This window comes from Tasmannia lanceolata, unplaced genomic scaffold (assembly GCF_043159265.1).
Source record: "Tasmannia lanceolata isolate RefF3 unplaced genomic scaffold, GAP_Taslan_0.1 ptg000037l, whole genome shotgun sequence".
Classification (NCBI taxonomy): Eukaryota; Viridiplantae; Streptophyta; class Magnoliopsida; order Canellales; family Winteraceae; genus Tasmannia; species Tasmannia lanceolata.
The window spans coordinates 40860685-40877500 of record NW_027518714.1 but is presented as its reverse complement, the minus strand read 5'-3'; the positions used below and the strand labels follow the sequence as shown (position 1 = coordinate 40877500).

At 37.6% G+C, this 16816-nt stretch overlaps 1 protein-coding gene across 3 annotated transcripts in view; it reads right to left on the bottom strand.

Moving 5' to 3' along the window:
• LOC143860473 (ABC transporter B family member 26, chloroplastic-like) overlaps positions 1–16816 on the bottom strand; it is a 53966-nt gene that overhangs the window by 15330 nt on the left and 21820 nt on the right. For 2 of the 3 annotated variants that reach the window (XM_077371138.1, XM_077371137.1), the window contains exons 10-11: positions 15316–15526; positions 9481–9554 (exon numbers count right to left, since the gene is read on the bottom strand). The exons of the other annotated variant lie outside the window; for it this stretch is intronic. In XM_077371138.1, coding sequence (XP_077227253.1) covers positions 9481–9554; positions 15316–15526 — 285 coding nt within the window. The remainder of the gene's footprint in view (positions 1–9480; positions 9555–15315; positions 15527–16816) is intronic. 3 annotated transcript variants of the gene reach the window in all.

Genomic DNA, 16816 nt, shown 5'->3' with positions numbered 1-16816 from the left:
GATTAGAAACCCTTCTAAATGGGTAACACGTGTTAGCCCATTACCTCGTCTGGAGGTTGACTATGGTGAGGGCGATCGGTGGCCTAAAACTAGTCAAATGGATTACATGAGGTTGGAGGGAACTCGATCTTGTCCATCTCGGGTAGGGAAGTGGAAGTCCTAATGGATACCCTAAAAGCCTGCCTGATAGGGAAAAAGAGGGACCATAAAGGATCCTTAGAGGACCTTTGGCTCTGGGCACAAAAGTCTTGAGATATTCCATCTCTACAATGCCCCTGTATCTTGGCGGAGGACGAGTTCCTTTTCATGTTTGAATCAGAACTGCAGGCTTCACAGAACCTCACCAAGGGACCTGAGGCTTTGGGGAATCAATTGCTCTCTCTCTCTCTCACCGTGGAGTAGGGAGTTTATTCAAGGAGAGAAAGCTCTATGGGTAAATTTCTATGGTATATCGTTACATACTTGGGCCATATCAACGGTGGAGGCTATAGGGAGTCTTTTCGGTAAGGTCCTGGAAACACAGATGGAAGGCAGTAAGCAGCACTATATGAGCTTTGTCTCGGTCAAAATCCTAGCCCCCCGATGGAATTTTTCAGGTTCCTTCGTTAAAATTAGGATCATAGATCATGTCTACACCATCGGGATTGAAATCCCAAAAAAATCAGGTAAGTGTTCAACCATTTTTTAACACTCCTGCTCCCCGGTTCGGCGATCGCTTTCTTTGATTGAATCCACTTCGGGTCCTGCTGGTTTGAGCAATTCGACATCGTCACCAATTGAAGGCCCTTCGAAAACTCGGGGCTTGCTTTCCGGTGAACCCTCGGACCCCTTGCAAAATTCAAATTTCAAACCGGACCTAGGCGCGCTCCCCAAGACTGGATCTGATGGGACCTAGAAGCAAGAATTTAGTCAATCTTGCCTTTCTCTGGTCCCTGCTACCCCTAGACGGAAAGTTGCGTGGCTAGATCTGTCCACCAAGATGAGTAAAAAAGTTGGACGTCACTCAAGAGTAAGGAACACTTCTTCTGGCGAGAGCCATCTTGGTTTAAAACTCAAGGCCAGGGTGGCAAGATCAAAAGAAAAACTTTTTACAGACATTTTGGAGAAGTCTTCAGGAGCAATAAGGGAGAAAAGCAGTAGCCGGTTTCCAAAACCTCTTAAATTAATTTCCCATTCACCCAGGGTAGGTTTTGCTTACGGCTAAGTCACTAGAAGCTCCCCCAGTCACTAGTAGATTTTGGCTTTTTTGAGAACGAGGGACCCACCTTCTAGTATTTTCAGCAGATGCGAGGCTATAAAGGTTAAAACGTACTGCAGAAGTTCCCCTAAATCTATTCTTTTTTTGTGGTTGGGGAGTGGGTCATAATTTTTATTTACTTAACCTTTAGTCCTAAAAGAAGCTCTGTTAGGATTTCGCTACCCTTCTCGACGTGTCCCCGCGTCCTATGCGCACTACTCTTTTCTTTATTATATAGGAGCAGGAAGTTGTAAGGTCTTGGGATTGGACTTATAGGGCATCATTGGTGTACTAACTTGAAGCGAAGAAGCACAAAGGAGAGCTCTTTGGAGTTACTTGGTATACTGGGCATCCTATTTTCACCCTCAATCAAGTAGGTATGGATAATGATTCGTCTTCTTGCTCTGGAGGTTGGAACAAACGGTTATTTATGGAGATTCTGGTTTTGGAAAATATCCTCAAGAGGATGAGGACGATGACCTACAATGAAGAGGGCTTCCATCAACGACCCAACCCATAAAGAGATGTCACGAGATCTCCTCCGGAAGCAGTGGAAATTAATTAAACTAGAGACTCAAGATCGCCCCTTCACTTTGTACAGTCTCTGCGGGACGAACACAGTCAAAGAAACCCACTCGCCGCTGTAGAAACAGCCATTTTCTTCAAATTAATGTTGAGCGAAGAAAGGGCCGCGAGGAGGCTGAATTGGGAAGCTAACAAGGTGGTAGGTATCCGGCTGGTGGAAGAATGGATCGCCAACAGAAAAAATCCTGGTTTTTTTGGATCGGATTCCGGAGCATCTTCTCGTTGACATGCCGGATTTCCAAATCCAACACATCATGGAGGAGTTGGAAAAGTGCTCGGCATAGGTGAGCCGTTTGAAGGCGAGTTGTTGCCGGAGGCCTTTGAAAGAAGGGAGGATCCCATAGATTTCTAGAAATTACTAGAAGTTTAGGTCATTTTGGGGGACATAAGCGTAAGTGTGAAGGTTAGGAAATTTTTTGGGTGGTCAAGGTCGTAACACAAGGTATACTACCATGGCATGGTGTAGGAAGAAAAGACTCAGATTTTTGTTGTTTTTGTTCAGTTTGTCTGGCTCAGGGTATGCCCTGGCTAGCTTTATTCGATATTGTGTAATGTTAGTTGGGACTCCTGGTCCCCAATGTAATTTTTATCGTATCAATGAAAATATGTCAATTTTAAAAAATATATATGAGAAAAGAGTTCCTACTCCCCGGAGTAGATAAAGTAGATAACTTATCTACCGTGGGCTTAAAAAATAGTCGGGGCCACATTGTTTGGTTCATCCAAAGCATTCATTTGATGGGTCCTCACATAGGGTGCGCCCAAAAATTCAGTTCCATAGGATCATCCTAACCCTTCGATTTGTGGAGGCAAAAAATGGACATTTTTGCCCATTTTTTGGGGTTGAAACTATTTCCCAATCTTTCCCATGGGAGTGAGATGGGGGTTGAGATTTGAATTGGGTTGATGAGGAAGAGGATGATGAGTAAGGGAATGTCACTTGTTCCCACTCTTTCAATCCACTGTTGGAAATCTCTTCCATTTCATTCCAAACCTAAAAGTCTTGAATGCGAGAGATAGATGGAGAGGGAGCTAGTTGTTTGCTGATTCTCAAAAGGATTTCATGTCCCAAACAACCCACCAATTGATGAAGGAACTAAAGGGTTGGGATGATCCTATGGAGCTGATTTTTTGGGCACACCCTATCTATGTGAGGGCCCATCAAATGAATGCTTTGGATCACCCAAAAAATGTGGCCCCCACTGTATTTTAAGCCCACAGAGTAGATAAGTTGTCTACCCCGGGGAGTAGGAACTCTCTCTCTCTCTCTCTCTCTCTCTCTATATATATATATATATATATATATATATATATATATATATATATATATATATATATAGGAAGCCTATACCTTGCTTGGTCAGACAACAAGATCGAGGATTTCTCTGACGTGTAGAAACTATGAGGTACTTGTTGCCAGTTCATCCAAACCGATTGAAGGCCGGATGATCAAGATCGGTGAACGGATCGTTCATATCAAGGGCCGACAGCTTCAGAGCTGGAATCTGACAGCTCAGGGCCCTTGGATCAATCATCAAATGATACGGATTGACGATCAAGGCAGGGATTTTGTCAGATCATATTATCCGAAGGCCGATCATTAAGGGAAGACCGGCAGATCACAAGCCGACCAGATCGACAGCCCTCTTTTGTCACAAAGCTACAAGAGTCCTGGTTTTAGTTTGCTTTGATAACACCTACGCCGGATTTGGCGACCTCTCTATACCACTTTACTTTGGCGCTTTTGATGGCAAAAAATCAGTTTTCCCTGAGACAGAGGTTTACTATGCTGGGGTAGAATAGTTTCCTGATCTCTTTCTGGTGAAAGGCTTCTATTTCTATTGAGTGAACTCGAGCTATAAGTCATATCCAATCCTCCTGAGTAGGTGGAAACCAGGCCTTAATGATGTACATCTTTCTAAGGCACTTGCTCTACGAATACAAACCCAAGGGCTAAACATGCTCTCGGATTCTAATAACTTGGCCGTCCACTTCAGAACAATATACAGAATGGTAAACACGGCCAACCCTATGTCTCGAGGGATATGTTTAAGCCAGCTATGTGAAAGACCCTCAATAACATAAAGGAAGTTAGAACTAAGAACTATCTTTATAAGCCAGCTTAAGGTACCAAAGCAATGGTTATTAGAGAATAAAAAGCCACACTCTGACATTACGTATTTTTTGTGTAAAACAGAGAAGCGACAAACTAGTGTTGCGAGATCCGCAGGTAACTAAAGTCGTAACCAGCGAACAGGATGAATCACCTAGATCTTTTATATGGTTCCTTTCCCTTGAACTTCCTTTTCGAACCTCCCTTAACCATTCCCATGAGGCACTTACCAAAGAAAAAGAGGTATTACTGGTAAAAAACTATCTCTCGAAAAACCTCAGCATTGCACCCCACATCAACCCGTAACTGGGTTGGTGATTTAGGCAGTTAGGATATTTTTTAGATAGATATTCCAAGGATCGCTTGGTATGGCTGGCGAAGAATAGACCTGGCAAAAAGTGGCCCGGACCCGCTATTCCACCCGGCCCGACCATAATTTACGGGTCTGGGTCACTAAATTAGTGACCCGTTGAAATTTGACCCGGCCCAGCCCAACCCGTCAAAACTGGGCCGGGCTGGGTAAACGCGCAGGTACCCGTAAAAACCCAAATGATCGAGATTTTATATGGTGTAAGCCCTTATGGTCCTGTATTTTTCAAAAAGTACTGTACGGACCACATCATAGGATGATCTAAACCATCGATGTGATGGACCACAACGTAAATAGGTTATTCCCAAAAAATCATTTCCATAAGATGATCCTAGCCCTCCGATTTATAGAGGTTTCCATAAATAATAATATGCAATTCCTCCATAGATCAGAGGGCTAGGATCATCCTATGGAAATGATTTTTTGGGCACAACCTATTTACGTTATGGCCCACCACATGGACGGTTTGGATCATCCTATAGTGTGGGAATAAAAACAGCAATAAAAAAAAAAAAATTGGACCTGGCCCATATGGGTGGGTCTAGGTTCACAAAATAGTGACCCGTAAGATTCCGGGTCGTTTGTGACCCGGACCCGTACGGGTTGGGTGAAACCCGGCCCGGCCCACCCGTTTGCTAGATCTAGCGAAGAATGACTCAAATGCTCCCATGTGCAAGGCTTCTTTCAAACCCAACTGCTTCATCATGTTGTGAATGAAATCAGATCAAGTTTACAAATATTCTATGATTTGTGGAGACGGACACGAGTGTCGCATGTCGACACGGACACGGAGCGTCGGACACGGCAAACCCCCAAACTTTAGAAACGGGGTCACGGCTAAAATAGAAAGTATATGTAATAATGATTTGTGGATATGGATTCGTGTGTCCAGTTTCGACATGGATACGAGTTGTCTAAATGAGGTAAACCCAATATTCAATAAAAAAACAGAATGTCACACTTGACACGGTACAAAAACATGTCCACACACCCAAATTAAGTCTAACACTTCTAGCAATACAAGTAAAAGTGTCCAAAGGAGTGTCGACACGTGTGGACACGCATGTCGTGTCCGACACGGCAGGACACGTGAGTCGGCAATAAATTCGAAGTGTCGGACAAATCATAGCAAATATTCATTCTCTCAAGTGGAATAAGATGACATCATCAATACTATGCACTCTAATCTTCTCCTTTTATCAAGACAACAAAATGATTGCAAAGTTGGTCCTTCACGTCATTGGGATGCTCTTGATGAAAGCTTAGTCGTGGAATATTAGTCTCTAAGATGTAAATTTATACTTGGATGAGGATGATCTAGACCCCTCATTGCTCGATGAAGAAAAGCAAATTTGCGCAAACCACCTACAACCATAGAAGTAGATATAGAAGTTGTACTTTTCATTTTTATGATGTTCATCCTTTTCTAATTTCATGGTATGCAGTATTCTACCATGGTACACAATATCCTACTCTTCTTTCTGTCTTTTGAGCATTATTCGAGTTCCCATTTGTTTCTTGGAGTACACCAACATATGACATTTACTTTTTGTAAATAACACATCATTTTGGAGGATATAAAATGACTTGAGAAGTTGAGATTTATTTTTGGGAAATTGAAACTATTTTTTTTAGACTCTAAAACTTGCAACATGATAGTTCACAATGAAGTACAAGATATTCAAATACTTTAATAATTCCTTTTTCAAAAAGAGCAAGATTTTAAATGTCAGTTTCGATATGTACATCGACCATTCCGGAATGGCAACATGTTGGATTTGGTCATAGATTAGGTGAAAATCCTGTAAAATCGCAAAATTTTATGGAAATTGATGCAAATGATGGAAATTTATTATGAAACACCAGGAGCTAGAATAACACACGAGAAACCATCACATAAGCAAGAAATCGATCCATAATGGTTTAGCAAGGACAAACACCAAATGAGATGTTTTGTTGCGCATGCCTGAACAATATGGTCTATTCTAACCACATAAACATATGCTTCAAAAAAATACTAAACGTAGAAAAAATGAAACTCCATTTATTAATTTCATAAAGTATAATATATTGAAGGAGCACAATATAATAATGAAAATTCAAAGGATTTTCTAACATAATAAATAATAAAACAATTAATTTTTGAAATAAATTTTTTTAATCGATATGGATATTTTGGGCAAGAATAACTCACATGTAAAAAATTAGAAGCTAACATCCATCTATGATAAGTTTTTATTTTTTAAAAATATATTTTTCCTTATTTGTAAAGGATTTTCCAACACAAATAAGTAAAATACAAGTATCGAAATGAAAAGAATCTTACCACGTTAATTGATACATCGAGCAAGAGCTCTTATATAATAAAATTAGAAGTTAACATGCATATATAATTAGTTTTTATTCGAAAATATACTTTTTCATTTTTTAAAACTATACATCCATGAAAAATGAAAATTTATGCACAAAACCATGAGTAAATGCAACATATAAAAATCGTTTGATGCATTTGAAGCACAAAGGAAGAATGAAAAAATAAATAAAAAAAACATTTGCCAAGCAAAACATGTGAAAAACCAAGCTTCTCTATGCACTTTGGTCGAAGTTTAGACATGTCGACTGACGTTTTGTAAATTACATATACTAAAGTGGTCGCATTTTGATTGAGATAACTGAAACTTTACCAAAATCAATACATGTCGACCGAAGAATTTCGTTTCGGTCTGGATGGAAATCAAAATATGTCGGCAGTTGTGACGATTTCTTCCAACATGAAGAACCATGGATAAGAGTACTTTAGCATGTTTGAGACTTATAGACTTACAATTTTAATTATAGTATATAACTATATAGAATTTTTTCATAGTCTCGTAGAAGTAATTTTTGGCATTTATAATGCAAGTATAACTAATGCCTACTCGACAAATCTATAAGTCTTGTAAATTACAACTGTGCTTATGAATTTTGTAGTTTTGTTTAATTGCATATTTGCTTTATAGTTTTCTAGTTACAACGAGTAAATAATTGTAGTTGTTATTGCTAATTTTTCTATGATACTGTTTATTATTATTTTAAAATATTTATCTTAAATTTAATTTATCAAAATTGTTGAATCCACGAATCCTATTTTTTTGGGCTAGCAGGAATCTGACACTTTGTACCCATGTCGGGTTCTGACACGTGCACATGTTTCCATGTAACAAAAGAATGTCACCAAGTAGTTCCAACGGAAATGAGCCACTCAGTTCCAACAATGATTCAATATTTCTTTAAAGAAATATGAGAAGCCCAACAGTCTATAGAACATCCCTCTGTATCCATGGATGCAAATAGATAAATCAAGTAATCCTTCTTTTCTTGTTTCAACAAGGTCATCTCTCTGACCATTGATTCGGGAGCCTCAGACAAAATGACAAGTGAATCGTCTATATTTCCCTTGTTTAATGAATTTGGCCTTTGCTCATATGTTACACATGCTGATGGTTGTTTGTCTTTTGTGTCAGGTAGAAGTACTGTTTGAGCTACCTCTTCCCTTCCACTATCTTCAATAAGTTTCCAAAGTTTCCCTTTAATTTGTTATTTGCAAGTAAATCCCCCCCACCCCCACGCCCACCCCCGGTTTTTTTCTCATGATCTAAAGACTACAAAGACAATTGGTTGCAGACTTTAGCTGAAAACCTTTATAACCTGGATTATGTACTTGATGGTTGCATCTTCCAATTCGTAGACTTGCAATGGAGATTTGGGCTTGGTTTCAAGTGTTCCCTTCAGGTAATTGTGTATTCTCTTGTATCTATTCTTTGTAATTTGGGTTGCCTATTGCCAATTTTTGGGAGGCATTATCTGTTGCTGTTAGTGTGGAATTATTCTTGGTTAATATCAATTACTTTTTATGCTGTTTATTCATGCTTTATCTCTATTTTTTGCCCTGGATTTGTTCTTTGTTAGTAGGTCTGGGCATTGCTTCATGCTCTAATAGTAATAGTCTTGTATTTGATTATTTAAACATGTGATTGTTTGGATCTATTTCAACCATCATCTTGGTCTCTTCGTGAGTGGAATCCTTCCTTCGACTGCATCATAATCATAATCATCTCATTCAATTATTTATGTTTTAAGGATACATATCAGTTTTAGGGGGAGCATTAGAGAGGAATTTCAGTTTCAGTCTTTTATTGTACTTCTGTACATAATATTGATCTTTGACCCACTTTAAAAAATTCCTGAGTCAATCGTCGACTTGCCGGAGTTGACTCCCTTTTACCTTGGCCAAGTTCTCCTCTGAGTGAGCATTTCGCCCTCCCAAGCCAATCAAACCTGCTCTGACTCGCTTGAGTTAATAAAAATTGGTCGTGTCAATTATTTACTTACCCGAGCTGACTCCCTTTTATCTTGGCCAAGCTATTATTCAAGTGTGAGTTTTGAAACACTATTTTGACCACAATGGGGATGGAATGAATTTGCTTACATTGTGATTTTTTTCTCCATATTGCAGATTTTATGCGAGAACATGGAACTTACAGTATCCATCAATGTTAAGCCTAACCTCATTTCATGTATAAAAAGAGAAGGTTCTAAACACAAATTGTAAAAAGCATAATATATATATCAGTCACTTAACTTCATATAGACAATGATTTTTTTTGGATACTGAGAATACCGTTACCCTTGAAGGGTAATAAAAAGATATATTCACAAACTCAATAATGAAAATCATAATATATATATATATATGAGAAAAGAGTTCCTACTCCCCAAAGTAGATAACTTATCTACTCGGTGGGCTTAAAATACAGTGGGGGCCACATTGTTTGGGTGATACAAAAGCATTCATTTGATGGGCCCTCACATAGATAGGGCCCTCACATAGATAGGGTGTGCCCAAAAAATCAGCTCCATAGGATCATCCCAACCCTTCAATTTGTGGAGGCAAGAAATCGAAGGGTTGGGATGATCCTATGGAGCTGAGTTTTTGGGCACACTCTATCTATGTGAGGGCCCATCAAATGAATGCTTTTAGATCACCCAAACAATGTGGCCCCATTGTATTTTAAGCCCACGGAGTAGATAAGTTACCTACTCCGGGGAGTAGGAACTCTTTTCTGTGTGTGTGTGTGTGTGTCAATCACTTAACTTCATATAAAATAGAATGACTTTTTAGGATACTGAGCATACCGTTATCCTTGAAGGGTAATGAAAAGAAACATTCACAAACTCAATATGCCCCATCAACCTTTGCATTTTCAGTCCTGTAATATATTGAGATGCCATTAAAAATATTTTACATTAGCATCTATAACTATTGTCAATAATACCTGTTAGGAGAATATCCAAGCATCCAAAATGACCTCCCTGCAATTTCTTAATGCTTTGAGGCACTCACTTCCAGCAATTGTTTTATCTTAACATTACCAAAACCATGGTTGGGAGTTTCTACTATGAATGGTTTTGGACATCTATTGCTACTTCTAATGTTTATGATTATAGGGAAAGGATTTTGATCAATGGATAGGATCAACATAGGTTTCAAAGGAGTTTGAGTGGGTATTTAAGCTTTTTGTAGATTTCATTACAGGAGTTTGGTGCAATTACCACTTTGTTTTGAACCATTAGCAAGTTTTGCTGGCTTTCACCACTATCGCAATAACATTTGTGGTTGTGGATCCTTTGCTAGCTACTTTGAGTCAATCACATTGCTTTTTGCTTTTGTTTTGTCATTTGATCAACATACACAAGATTAGTAGGATCAAGGGTAGAAGACGGACAAGGAAATCTAGGATCAATCATACCTGTAACCCAGGATAGATTCTTAGGAGGTAACTGGTCCTCTTTTTTCCTTATATGAACCCTCACTGCCTGCAAATAGTGTTGAGGGCTAACACGAGTATGAAAAAAGTTGAGTCCTCTTTATTAGCACTAGCACAACCCTCCCTCCCCTGAACAGAGGAACAAAAGAATGCAAAGACTGCAGAATCTGCAGGAGTCGTAATGAAACAAGTGCAGAATTGCAGGAATCCAGAGAAGTCATAGGCCTCGATTAGAATGAAGAACAAATGTAACGAGTTTCAGCGGAAAACTTGAGTTTAGATCTAGGTTAGAATCCAATGCTAGGAATTCAATCCTTGGATCAACTACAGTATTCGGCTGGTTTCAATAGGAAGAAGTTCAGCAATCCAGTTAGTTACAGTCCTGTCAATTTATTCAGAACCAAGCAGAAAAATGATTTCTCGGTCTACGAAGAGAACAGTAAGATGCTTGCTTAAACAGATTTTCAAAGGAATTGACTGAATCCTGTGAATTTGATTAATTCTTGTGGTGAATTCAGATCTGGAATGAGAATCACGTCAAAATTCATTATCAGATCTGATTTCTCCATGACTGTTGGTCTTATGTTTGTACTGAAATAGTTTCAGTAGCTAGTTCAGATCAGGGCTGAACCGATATTAGGAATAACTTGGATCAATGAAGGCAATGCAAATTTAAAATCGGGAAACTGAACTAAGATTATGCTGACTTTTTGCATGACAGTAAAAGGAAAATTTAAATTTGAACTTGACTTGCAGTAACTACGATTATAAGAGATTAATCACAATTGTAATAGAAAATTCAGGATAGGATTTTGGGAAGAATGATTGCATTCCAAATGAAAAGAAAAGATAACGATGGAGTTGCAGAACACTTGCATCAAAAGATCTTACAACTACTCATCAATGGAGGGAAACACTCCACTCCAAGAACCTCCAGAACTTTTACATTCCCAAACTCCCCCAAAATTTACAGCATCGGGATATTTATAGCTGAAATCTCAGCCCTTAAGTGGATGACATCTCCTGGCCAGCGGTCATGACAGTTCGTGGCAGCTAAAGGACAGCTCACTCTTGAGATGATGTGGCAAGAAAAAAACAGCTAAGAGACAGCTAATCCATGGGCTGATGTGGCAATGCATGGGCAAGCTTTCAACCCTCACATGTTGGCTTCTATGGGGCTGCCTCCTTTCCTTTGGGTCTTCGTTGAAGCAAATAGAAAAGCATTCTTCTTCAACTTCAATCTTTTGGATATCTTGGAGTTTTGGGGTTGCTCTAAAACACTTGATTTTTTATCCTTTTATTTAACATGTCTCTACTCTTCGTCCTCAAGCTCCCCCGCCGAGACCCATGCTTCATTCAAAAACCCTACAGAGGGAGTTCATAGAGTTGGAGATGGAGGCTTAGAAAGAAATTATTGAATTCAAAGGCGGGATTGAAAGAAGGGAAAATAGATATAAATAGGGACTTCATAGACAAGGAAAGAAGAGAGGAATGGAAAGAAGAGAAACAATAGAATGAAGATAAAATCAGTCAAGATATCATGGGAAGAGAGGAAGAGGAAGGAGACTGATGAACACATTTATGTGTGAATGGTAGTGATAGGAAGCATGCATATTTTATGTTTAAAGCGAGGCTGCAAATTAAATTGATGGTCTCTTCTAATCCTCAATCTCGTATGTTGATCTGAGCCAATTAAATTATAACACCCACAATGAACCCATTGGTGTGAACGTGTGAATAACAATTTTAATCCGACGGTGTTAAACTTTCTGTCTTGTAAGCTTGAAATGATCTTGACCCTTTAGAAAACCAAATCAACCACGATCATCTTTGCTCTTTATCTGGATTCTTGAATATCCTATGAAATTCCATCTCATTAGCTCCATTTTCTATGAAAATCCAGAAATAATCCTGAAACACAGAAAATAAAGCAAATACTTTAGTAGCATTGCAGCCATCAAATGGACGGTTTGGATCTTCCCATGGTGCCTATAATAAACGTATGTTGTAGCCCATCAAATCAGTGGTTTGGATTAATCCTTTGTTGCCCAATTCAGCCATTTTGGGCGTTCTTATTGATAGGAACAAAATACAATGTATGTTATATGTTGCCTTGCATGGATGTGATGATGTTAGCATGCCTGGAAATATTGGCAATAGTTATAACCGAACATCCAAGGCACTATTTAATTAGCTACTTGCTATATGTGCATGGGATGGATGACATACAGACACACTAAATAGCAACATTGTTTGTTTCTAATATTTAAATAGCCACTTGCTATTTTTCTTATGAAAACGTGGGAGCAAGAAAAACCAAAACAGCAGCTTCTTTATATATAGATGGGATGATGTCACGTATTTTTTTTGGAAAGCCATGCAAGCCATGCATGGCTTGGATGAAGGCTTGAGTGTTATAGAAACAAATGTGGGGTCCATTGTGTGTAGTTTTTTGAAAATTAGAAGATCTTTATACAAATAAGAGGAGTTCGGCTGAAACTTGAGAGTGGGACCCATTTGGAATTTTCCTTGTAGCTCTCACAAGGTGATGAAATTGGCAATGTTGAGCTCTAGACATGCGGTATGTTATTATTAACCTAAGATCATATCTTGGACGTTTTTGATGCAAAGATGGAAGAAACATGATTCGGTCATATATTTTTTGGAAAGAAGGATTATGTTTTGGAAGTTTCCAATTGTCACTATCCCTATTATGGCTTCATTCTTTATATCTTGGCAATTACAATCCTTCTATTATTCATATGTGGGAAATCGGCAATTTCTTTGGAGATGATGATGAGCAATCTTTTGATGGTTGGCAACACATATGTAGCTCTTGACTCTCCTCTTACTCACGATTTCTCTCATTAATTTTATGTATTGCTTTCTCTCTCTCTTGTTCTCTCTCACTCTTTCATCTTATTTTGGTTCTCTAGTTTGTAATACTTGGAATTTTCATCAACAAAGATCTCTCCCACTTGGAAATTTGGTTCAACACTATTCTTCTTCAAGTTTATGTTTCGGCACCGTCATATCTCTCGGCCAAGGATTCAATCATTGCGAAAAGACTAAGTGTTCTTTTACTTTTGTTCTTTCTTCCAAGAATTAGTTCAATGTATTTTTGTTTCAAATTCAATTAAAGTAGAGCTTTCTTTGTTTATTTAATGGCAATTCCAATTCCCCTCTCTATTTTCTTTGTTTCGTTCCCCTTCTCCATGAACAACTAAACCCACTTACTTAGGGTTTAGATGAAACCATGGGGAAGGAGAAAGATGATTAATTATAATCAATGATATAAAATCACAATCATATATAAGGGTTTAGATTTGTTGGATCCCAATCACTCATGCCATTGGATTCCTTCCTTTCGTAGGCGTAATTGTTGATGAACAAATATAAACGCTTATATAACTTTCGAAATTGGATAGTGTATGTTAAAGTATAAAAGATAAATAACGCCTTTCTTCAACAACTTAAGCTTTTGGAGAAGTTGGTAAGTTAACATGGTATCAGAGCCAAAGGTCTCGAGTTCAAACCTCCCGGATAGCAAAAATCCACATGCTATGGTCAGCCCAAAGTGGGACCACATGTGCCACGCGTTTGCCAAGTAGGCCACACGTGCGGAGGAGTGTTAAAGTATAAAAGATAAATAACGCCTTTCTTCAACAGCTTAAGCTTTTGGAGAAGTTGCTAAGTTAACAGTGTATATGATCAATTACTCATGGGCAATGACATCCATTGATCTTATTCCCCATTAACCGGATTTATCAAATACACTATACAATACAAACATTGGTTTGATTAATGATCCAATCCCAACCCATGGTGGATTCTAACCCTAAGTACTATTTTATATTGAATTAAGGTTTTTACATTATTCCAAATTACTTTTGCAATTTTCCAATTTACTTAAGCCCTTAGAATTTGATTTTCTAATTAAATTAGATAAGTAGTTAATAGAGATCATTAAAATTTGGTACACTTTGCCTAAATTAGGATTTTAAATAAAAAAAATCTTAGTTAAATTTGATTCTTAGATTGATTAGAATATACGCTTATATATAGTGTTGGCTCCGAGGTCAAGTCCACGGAAATCCTGAGTCCATTCCAGGCAACATTATATCATAGCTAGTATTCTAATCGGTACAAGAATAGGATTGACAACTAGATTTCTCTTCCCTGAGTTCGACCCGTATCTACATGCGATCCGTGCACTTGCGGTTATTTAATATCACAATCAAAACATTGGTTTGATTAATGATCCAATCCCAACCCACGGTGGATTCTAACCCTAAGTACTCTTTTATATTGAATTAAGATTTTTACACTATTCCAAATTACTTTTGCAATTTTCCAATTTACTTAAGCCCTTAGAATTTAGTTTTCTAATTAAATTAGATAAGTAGTTAATAGAGATCATTAAAATTTGGTACACTTTGCCTAAATTAGAATTTTAAATAAAAAAGATCTTAGTTAAATTTGATTCTTAGATTGATTAGAATATACGCTTATATATAGTATTGGCTCCGAGGTCAAGTCCATGGAATTCCTGAGTCCATTCCAGGCAACATTATATCATAGCTAGTATTCTAATCGGTACAAGAATAGGATTGACAACTAGATTTCTCTTCCCTAAGTTCGACCCGTATCTACACGCGATCCGTGCACTTGCGGTTATTTAATATCACAATCAGAGACAACCACGTGTGAAGATAAATGTATTCATTCATTTCAAAAATCTGGTTACAATGACATAAATGGGTGCAAAAATTTATTTAAAGACCCCGGTGCTGTATTTTCCAATAGTTTTCTCCATTTTGTATAGTGATTTTCCTTTTTTATTAATTTTTTTATCCATTAAACGAAGGGTACCATTAAGAAATAAGAACATAGGAAGAGTTACAAGGACTTCATTCTTGATCGTAAGGAATCATATGAAAGTGGTGGTTAGATGTGTTTCCATTTATAAAAAAAAATGTTAGACAACATACTTCTATTGCTTGGTTTTTAGACAATTAGGAAGAAAATTTGCCAAAATCTAAAGTGCAAAAAAAAAAAAAAAAAGGATACATGTTGGCTACAACCAATATTCAAACATCTTAAAATAAATCGCACGACAAGATCAAGGTTCGTTACCACCAAGAAAAACATAATAAATAATCCATTAAACATTTACAATAAAAAAATCTTAATATGTGCTTACCTTGTAATGTGAATTGTTTGCTAGGCAAAAGATCCATTAATTGGAAGACTTTTTCACTTGCCCCGATGGACTGCATTAAAGATGACCAATTGTCTCCAACCAACCATACTGAAAAAATCACCCATTCGGAGTATAATATAAATTTTGTAAGTTGCTCGACCGATATATGACCAGCTTTAACAAATATTCCTCCTATCAGCACAGCCATAACCTATAAAATTAAGTTTATCAAATGATTTTAATAACTAATTTTATAAAAGTTGAAAAAGAAGTAATTTTCATGTAACATACATATACTAACATACACATTCATTTTAGCCAATATATTCATAGAGTAGAACTAAGCTAAGTAACTTTATTCCATCAAAATCATTGATGAAAATACTTCGAGGGGGTTGATTAAATAACACCAAGTGTGTTTAATTCAGAAGAAACCATATCAAGTAGAACTATTTTCTCATCCTACAAATACATCATTTATAGAGTATTAAATGAGGAATTTATTGAAGCAATGACTGAAATGGGAATCCGTAGATTTCGTTCCAAAATTTAATGTAGAAAAAAAATCTCCATGAAAAATTTCAGTCGAAACTCTAAAGAATCTAAAAATTCCTAGCGAAACAAGGTGTTCCATAAATTCTGCACCCTATCCCATCCGAAACCAACAAAAGACACAATGGAAGTTATCACCCCAATGTTATTTTCCAGATTTTTCCCTTTTTTTGTTACATTTTCCACAGAAATGAAGGGCCTTCAAGCTATTTCATCCATCCCAATCAAATGGAAAAAGCTAAAGCTGTTGAAGAAAGGCGATATTTATCTTTTATACTTAAACACTCCCCCGCACGTGTGGCCCACTTGGCAAACACATGGCCACACATGGCACATGTGGTCCCACTTTGGGCCAACCATAGCATGTGGATTTTTGCTATCCGGGAGGTTTGAACTCGAGACCTTTAGCTATGATACCATGTTAACTTACCAACTTCTCCAAAAGCTTAAGCTGTTGAAGAAAGGCGTTATTTATCTTTTATACTTTAACAATACTTTTAGGGGCAACCCATTTGCTTTCACCCAAGGGGTAATTTGAAGGAAGGTGACTAATTGTCTCATATTTGTGGTTTTTACATGTAATTTTTTTTCTTGTGTAGAAAATCTAAAAATGAGTACGGGACCTTCTGCTAGGGAATCATCAATTGGTTCTTCTCCTAATAGATTAGAATCATTAGATGATCTGACATGGGCAGACTACATTGGTCTTGGATCATCGCAATAAAATTGTTTGTATTTATTGTGACAGTTATATTGGGTAGAGGCATCACTCGATTAAAGAAACATCTGGAACAGTAGGTAATTATGTAACAATAGTAGAAAGAATAGGGTTTAAATGTAAGTGGAGAAGGAGAAATAAGGAGAAGTTGTTCATGTGGTTGGAAAACCCCAACCCACGAACATGTTATTAATTGAGCAAGTCGTATATCCCCAAGGAGTGCTCACTCAC